The sequence below is a fragment of the Helobdella robusta genome (genome assembly GCF_000326865.2).
Source record: "Helobdella robusta unplaced genomic scaffold HELROscaffold_28, whole genome shotgun sequence".
NCBI classification, from domain to species: domain Eukaryota; kingdom Metazoa; phylum Annelida; class Clitellata; order Rhynchobdellida; family Glossiphoniidae; genus Helobdella; species Helobdella robusta.
The window spans coordinates 424279-433434 of NW_008704435.1; the positions used below are offsets into that span (position 1 = coordinate 424279).

General features: G+C 31.7%; 2 protein-coding genes across 2 annotated transcripts; one reads left to right on the forward strand and one right to left on the reverse strand.

Annotated features, from left to right (window-relative positions):
- Positions 1-958: 958 nt before the first annotated feature.
- HELRODRAFT_147150 (hypothetical protein) lies at positions 959-1144 on the reverse strand (the record flags this gene model as incomplete). Its single annotated transcript, XM_009020448.1, has 1 exon — positions 959-1144. A coding segment is annotated over one exon (186 nt), but the record flags the coding sequence as incomplete, so codon positions are not given.
- A 2478-nt stretch (positions 1145-3622) lies between these two features.
- Positions 3623-8002, forward strand: HELRODRAFT_173849 (hypothetical protein; the record flags this gene model as incomplete). The annotated part of the gene is made up of 6 exons (XM_009020449.1): positions 3623-3664; positions 4573-4639; positions 5758-5762; positions 6205-6354; positions 6817-6977; positions 7045-8002. The coding sequence occupies 6 exons, from the start codon at positions 3623-3625 to the stop codon at positions 8000-8002; spliced, it is 1383 nt and encodes a 460-aa protein (XP_009018697.1).
- Positions 8003-9156: the final 1154 nt, after the last annotated feature.

Here is a 9156-nt window from a genome sequence, read left to right on the forward strand (position 1 = left end):
TGATGATGATGATGATGTTGTTGATGATGTTGATGATGATGATGTTGTTATTGGCGATGATGATGTTGTTGATGATGATGATGTTGTTGATTATGATGTTGTTAATTATGATGTTGTTAATGATGTTGTTGATGATAATGTTGTTGTTGATGACGATGATGTTGTTGTTGATGACGATGATGTTGTTGTTGATGATGTTATTGTTGTTGCTGATGATGATGTTGTTGATGATGTTGTTGATGATGTTGTTGATGATGATGTTGTTGTTGATGACGATGATGTTGTTGATGATGATGATGTTTTTGTGATGATGATGTTGTTGTTGATGTTGATGATGTTGTTGTTATGATGATGTTATTGATGATGATGATGTTTTTATTGATGCTAATGTTGTTGTTGATGATGATGTTGATGATTGTCATAATAACGATCTTAATGTTATTGATGATAACGATTATGTTTGTAAAAGTGATGTTCATTTTATTGATGGTGGTGGATAATCATTAAATGTGACGAATTTAATGATGGTACTTTGAAAAAATAAATTTGTTTGTAATCTTCTTGCAAAAGTGATACGGTTTAAAGTATATAATAATTAATGGAAAGATCTTAACGATGACGATAATGTGATGATGATGATATGTAAATAATGATATATTGATGACAGTGATGGGTGAACTACCCCAAAAAGTAGTGAACTAACCACTGCAGTTAACGATTTGACTAAAAACATAGTTAGTAACTTCTTTTAAACTACTTTCAAGAAAAGTAGTTATTAACTACTTCATAATAGTTAACTACTTTTTAACTACTTTTAATAACTAGTATTTAAAAACCCTTCTGAAAAATTTTTGTAAATTTACTAACCAACAAATATATATTTTTTTAATAAATGTTTTTTTGAATGTGTGATTAAGATGATCTCTCAAAAAATCATTTTATTGGTATGATCATCAGACAATCTACAGCGTTTAACAGTTAGAATTTGTCCGACAACACTGAAAAGACGCTCATCCACTGCAGAGTTATGTAATGTGGAATTTTGTTTTATGAAACTTGCACATACTGATGGATAAGAAAATAAGCTTTCAATATTCTTAGATGAGTTAGCCAAGTAACTGTTGAGTTTATCAGCCAACACATGATCCGAAAAATTTTGATTATTTCCCGGTAATCATACAAATTGTCACAATTTATTCGCCAAGGTTCACTTTCTTTAGAAGCGAAGGTACAGGACTCACTGGTTTGCAATCTGCTTGTAATGTATAAATAAATAACCATTTACCAAAAAAACTTTTTTAAACAATGTGTGACTTCAAATCATTAATAAACAAAAGTTAATTTGAATATGTATTTATCAATTCCAATTAAAAAAACTATTACTGGATTGTTCAATTTCTCTGTGTATATTTTCCATATATGCCAATAATTTTTCTTTAAGAGCATTCTTTTGGTTTTCACAGGTTAGAAAGTTTGTTTTAAATTGTGGAATTAGCATAAAGGCAAACGGATACTCATCATTTTCTAAAATTTGCCCAAATCTTTTTTCTATATCATCAGTCAGTGCTTGCAATAAAGGCTGGACAGTTTTATCTGTACACAGTGAAATTTTTTTTGTTAATTCCAGTGATTGTTGGTACAATGTGACCTATATATGAATTTTCACTCTGAATGATATCCATTGCAGTTACTATCGGTTTCATGGCTTGGAGAAAAGACATCAAAAAGCTAAATTCATTTTCTGTAAATAAAGCTTGTTTTTATACTTTCTGACAACTAAAAATTTTGTCGAATCCTATGTCAACAACTCTTTCTACTGCATAAAATTCTGAACACCACCTTGTAACAGTTGGTTTAATAAATGTAGAACCAGTAATGTCTTGTACAATATCAGCATTTTTAGTACTTCGATATACAGAGTTTGACAGTGATGTCACCTTTGCTATAGTTTTATCATACAGTCTTTTGTATTGCTGATTTTCTCTTGCTTTCAGAGCATCTACACTACACTTGCTACCAGATTCAAATTGTGATTATCACATCGTTTGTGATAATCAGAATCAATTTGTTCTATCTCCATTAAATAAGTAATATCTGTTTTTAATAATATGTCATTTTGTAAATATCTTCTATGTTACTGTCACCTTCTGTAGTATTTTAAATGCTATCAGAGAAAATGCTTTTACAAAATTTGCAGTAAAATATTTATCGTCGTCTTTTTTAAAAACGGCGTCAATAAAGCACAATTTAATAATTTGAGTATTCATATTAAATAATCAATCAAACGCAAATTATCTGCATTTCGTACACAAAAAAAACTAAAAAGAAATGGCGTTGACGCGGAAACTAATAAACAAATTTGAAAATAGGGATGTGCAATTAGAAAGATAAACATTAATTCTGAGGAAAAATATGTTCAAGTAGTTAAAAAAATAGTTAACTATAATAGTTACTAATTAGTAAAAAAAAGTTAACTAGTAGTTGCCAACTATTCAAAATAAAATAGTTATTAACAACTTTTTTTAACTACTAGTTAGTAGTTATTAACTACTAGTTAACTATTTGTAGTTAGTAACTACCCATCACTGATTGATGATGATGTTGGAGTAGGAGCCGGAAGTGGGAGTCGGATAATTTCTACTCGGAGTTGAAATTGGAATTTTTGAGGGACCAGCCGTAATCCTGATTGCGACATTCAATACATCAAACACCTTTAAATGCACATGTGTTAAAGAAGCACCGAATGTTCGGCCCAGCTGACTACTCGCTCAAAATTTTACGTTCATCTTTGGCAATTTGGAATAGAGAATATGGCAGTTTTTGTTTAAACACTCAATTTTTTAGGATTTCATAATAATAATTAATTAATTATTTTAAATCATTTACACAATTTTTTATTGCAATATAGAACAAAAGCTAATGGTCTGTTTTGGTCGAAAGTGTCAACCTTCAGTAATTATTTTCCCATCTTATAGATCAACTCGTTACATCCGCACCATTCTCTTCCCTTACATCATCATCATTTGATTTCAATCAGGCCATTGTGGAAATAAAAAAATCTTATTAAAAGTTTATCGGAAGTCTGCTGCTGTTGTTTCATGACACACACACACACACACACACACACATACACCAAACACAGAAACACATGCACACACACATACATACATACATACATACACAAACACATACGCATACAAACACATACACACACAAACACACATACATACATACATACATACATACACACATTTGTAAACACATACACACACATACACACACACAAACATACACATACATATACACACACATACACACAAGGTTGTCGTTGTTAATTTTATGAATAACTTTCGATAACTTTTTGCTTGAAGGAATAATATAAAGAAAGATTTTATTCCACTAAACTTTTATTTGAGTGGAAAAACTATCAAACCATCGATCGAACAAAAGAATATTGAATGAATGAATGAATGAATGAATGAATGAATGAATGAATGAATGAATGAATGAATGAATGAACGAATGAACGAATGAACGAATGAATGAACGAACGAACGAACGAACGAATGCATAAAATGATTGATTGAATAAAATGAATGAATTTAAGTAGGAAGAAGAAAGGATGTGCAAGAAAATTCAAGTGGGATGTGGTTTGAGGTGTCAAGTATAGAGGAGTGGTGATGATGATGATGGTGGTGATGATGATGATGATGGTGGGGATGATGATGATGTTGATGAAAAAGTTAACAATCAGATGATGATGAGGAATTAAATTGGGCTTGATAGGTTGTTAACTTTCATTAAGGTTGGTGATGATGACGATGATGATGATTGTATTGATTTGATGATAATGATGATGATGATGATGATGAAGATGATGATGATGATGAGGGTTATACCATGACGGTGATGTTGGTGATGATAATCATTACAGTGGGGATTAATACGGATTTGGATGTTGGAGTTAAACTTTTTCATCTGCAACAATGATAACGAATCTAGTCACCACACACGCACTATCATCATTATCTCATTACCATCGTCGTAAAACTACATTTTCACACACACACACACACACACACACACACACATACATACACACACAGTTATATGTATGAGTATTGATGTGTATATATGCGTCTTTGTGTATGTGTGTGTGTGTATGTGTGTGTGTGTGTGTGTGTGTGTGTGTGTATGTGTGTGTATGTACATGTATGTATGAATGTATGTATGTGTAAGAATGTAAGCAGCTAGCAGGTACAGATACTTCATTCCCAACACTTTACAACAAATTTACAACCCAAAATAAATAAATAATAATAACAATAAAAATAATAAAATATTTATATCAATATTAATAATAAATAAATAAAATCAATATAAACCCCACAACCTGACCCAAATTGAAAACAACAACAATGATATTAATTATTGTTATTATTATTAAATTTATTATTAATACAACATTAAAATTTACAACAACATCAACAACAATATCGACAACAACAACGACAACAACAACGACAACAACATCAACAACATCATCAACAACAACAACATTAACAACAACAGCAACAATACCCAGAATATTACAAGTGTCAGATACGCTTTGTAAAACAACTCAATCAAGTTGAACGAGGTTGGTCTGGTTAATGGGGCGGTGATGATGATGATCACGATGATGATGATGATGTTGTTGTTGACGATGATGATGTTGTTGTTTATGATGATGATGTTGTTGTTGATGATGATCACGATCGTGATGATGATGATGACGTTATTATTGATGTGACGATCATGTTAATGTTATGTATAATGAAATTGTTGTTAATGATGATGATGGACAAAAAAGAGACAAAAGCAGATTGGAAGCATTTGAAATGAAGTGTTACCGAAATTTGTTGGGAATCAGTTGGAGGCAGAAAGTAAAAAACAAAACATCATGCTTTTTACATTTATTTTTTCTTTTTTCTTTTCATAAACTTTTTCTATCTTTGGCCAGTTTTATTAAATTTAGAATACCAATACCAGTCCAATCAGTAATGTCATCTATCCATTTCTTTGCAGATCTACCAACTTTTTCTTTAAATCTTTTTTCTTCATTAGTACCATCTTAATCAATCTACAAATAGGTCCAAAAAATCCCAATTTTCTTTATCTGACTTAGTCATATACACTTTTCTGTCTTCCAAGTTAATTTCTGATGGTTTCGTTTTTATTTTTAGTGAAAAACATTTTTTGTAACGATCTGTGTATCAACGTATGTATAAACGTATGTATGTATTGCTTTATTAATATTTGATGTAAAAATTTTGTTGAATAATTTCATGCTGACTTTGCAGATCTACCAACTTTTTCTTTAAAAGTTAGGATAAAAGAGGATAAAAACCCATTTACTAACAACTAACATGTTTTGCTAACATAATTATGTTTTTTGTTAATACTAACAACTAACACTTTAATTGTGAATTATTCACGACCAATTACATTTAAATTTGCATAATTTATTTAGAAAACTAGAAACATAATTTTATTTCCTGTTCCGGTGGCCATGCTCGATGAATTCCAATAAGAATTCTATCATGGTCAGCCCGTTTCTTATCATTAAATTTTTTTTTCATTTTATGGAGCAAATAAAATTTTGTTTCGTTTCGTATGTATGTATGTATGTATGTACGTACGTATGCATGTATGTATGTGCGAGCCCATGGTTAAAAACATAGCCATAAAAACTATTATTTCGCCCCTGCTCAACAGATAAAGTTAGTGTACACGGTCTCGAACAGAAGGGCACTTAGCAATGTTCTCTAAAATACAAAATGAATTAAACTTTTGCAACAACAACGATATATTTTGCTTTATATAAATTTTATCATTGAGATCACCGGATTTTTCAACTATTTTAGTACCTATATTATTAAAAAATAATTGTGTCTGTTCTGTTTATCAAATGTCTCCACTCAGATCGAAACGAAAACAATCGTATTGTCGTTTGGATCTTTGTACTTAGTATTCTTGAAACCAGCAGCCTTCACCGCAGCAGAACCTTGCTCCATAGCCGTGTAATTGATGCACCTTTCGGCTAACCTGTGAGGGAACGTCACATCCCATGATAAACAACAACCTTGGAACCACGGTACCAGGGTGTAACCGTCTGGCCTGAAATTGCTTTCATTAGTAGGCCTGCTGTTTTTTTAATGGCAGGTATATCTGCTTTTTGGAACAATCTGCATATGTAATCATTCATGGCAGAGTGTCTTGCTTGTCTTCCTAAACCAAGCCTACACGATAAACCATGGTGACCCAACTGAGAAACATCCGCCCCACACAAGCATCAGTAACCTGACACCACCGGTAACCCAAGTCTCAAGCATAAACTCACTCTAATAGAACCATTGTCAAGCCTTGTACCACAAGCTGTACTGGGAATGGCCAATTCACTTCTAACGGCCATCAACCTGGCTTTATCTGAGGGAGAATCATTTAATTCATCCAGTCTCGATTTTTGTATGTATGTATGTATGTATGTATGTATGTATGCATGCATGCATGCATGCATGTATGTATGTATGTATGTATGTATGTATGTATGTATGTATGTATGTATGTATGTATGTATGTATGTATGTATGTATGTATGTATGTATGTATGTATGTATGTATGTATGTATGTATGTATGTATGTATGTATGTATGTATGTATGTATGTATGTATGTATGTATGTATGTATGTATGTATGTATGTATGTATGTAGGTTTAATATGGCGACCAGGACGGTTGTAATTAATGAAGTCCTGTATTTTTTGAAAAATAAGTTCGGTTTATTTGATGATGAAAACTTTGTTAATAATGTTTCGGAATTTTACACAAATGACGACATTGTTGGAGCTTTAAAAATATTAAAAAATGAAATGGAAGTCAATAAAAGTGAAAAACACGACAAAATCATACCTCGTGGAACGACTAAAAAAGAAAGGTTACAAGATTGCATTGCTATTTTAAAACATCTAAAATTATCAGATTTGATGTCCGATTTTTGTCAGTAGTGACCTGGAAAAAATTCCAGATATGGAAAGTTTGATTAAATTAAATTTTGAAAGTTTAAAGCGAGAAATTACCGACATATTGCACAGCCAACAGCAGCACGTGCTTAATACCTTAGAGGTGCACAACAAGGAAATTTGCGCGGTAAAAAACACCGTTAATAATATAGCGCTGAACTACGATAAAACGACATATTATAATCACCACAACAAACTGCTTTCAAACTCGAATCCCTTAGGACGAAGTAGCAAAATGCATCATTGTAGCTACGCTGACAAAGTTTCATCGAATTTATTAATATCTGGCACTAAAACATCACATTGTAATGAAGTTGAAAAAAGTATATCGTCAAAGTTACTTGAGAAGTCAAGCGATTTAATTATTGACGTAAATAATCAAAATTTCAACCCTGGAAACCTGTGGTCAGATGCCGAAAAAACACCAGTGGATGATGGGTTTAGAGAGTACATTTCCAGAAATAAAAAAAGAGCCAGACTAAACAACTCATCTGAAGATAATAATGAAATGAAATCAAGTGGTACCACCAGTAACTCAGGCAATGTTAACGCATCCATTCCAAAACCAATTAAAAAAATTATTGGCATCAAAGTAATCGATAACTGCAAACTTCAGGCTAAAAAAAACCTTATAAGAAAGACCGTTTTCTTGATGAGCAACGTAAAAAGATGTCACAGAAATGATGTCATAGATTTTCTTAAAACAAGTGGTATAAACGTTATCTCTTGTTTTCCGGTGATAAAACGTTCTAATCAGGATAAAAGCGATCCAGTAAACAAGGATGAGGAAGAATCAACGATGTTTCGTGTATGTGTCGAAAGTTGCGATGAACCGAAGATGAAGGACCCGGAAATTATGTTAAAACACATCATTGTACGCGAATGGCGTTTCGGGAAAAACACCGACAAAAACTCCGATACGACGAACAAACATGGCTGACAAAAATTCGTTAAATACTGTTAACGACACTCACAGCAATGTCGTAAATAAAACCTGCAGACTATATGACGATATAAATCAAATAAATGCTTTGTATAACTCCATCAGCGACAACGGAATTAACGACAATTTGTTTTTCAAACTAATGCATTTAAACATTAGAAGTTTAGTTCACAAATCAGAAGACTTACTCGATTATTTAAACAACTTTTCTTTTAAATATAACATTATTGGTATAAGTGAAACGTGGCTAAATGATGACAATATCAAGTTAATAAATATTACTGGTTATGATTTTGTCGGTAAAAATCTGTCTGGTAAGCACGGTGGTAGAATCGGTTTGTATATTGATAACGATATTAAGTATTAAACAAGAGACGACATCAATAGCATTAGCAGCATAGAATTATTCAGCATAGAAATAACAAACGATTGTTCCAATAAAAATGCAATAATTGTAATAACATATCGGCCTCCTACCTATGACGCAAATATGTATCTTCAACAAATCGAACAGGTACTACAAATCATAAGTCTAGAGAACAAATTAGTTTATCTGATCGGTGATATGAACATCAATTTACTTGATGCTGATTCAAATGCCAGCAAATTCCAACTTCAACAATTATTAACATCATACAACCTATCAACTTTAATAACAACCCCAACTAGAATAAGTTTAAATAAAAATTCAGTCATTGATAACATTTTCACGAGCGAACCAAATGCAGTAGAATCATGTGGTACACAGGTATGTGATTTTTCGAACCACCTACCAATTTTTATAATTGTAAATATGAAGTCTAACAGAATCAAGAACCATTTTCTGAAGGAGAAATTATACTCGTTTACAAGTGAACGAATCAACAGACAGAACGAATATTTAATAAACATGGACTGGTCAAACGTTTTAAACTGTGAGGATGTAAATGTCGGGTTTCAACGATTCATAGAGATTTTTGTAAAGAACTTCAACGAATGCTGCGTATTTCATCAGTAAGAAAAATTAAAAAAATATCACGTGATAAACCTTGGATAACCGATGATCTTAAAATAATGTTAAATAGAAAAACCAAACTGTATACAAAATATCTAAAAAATCCGAATATTGAAAATCTAATTGAATTAAAGTCAATTAGACAATCTTGCATCAA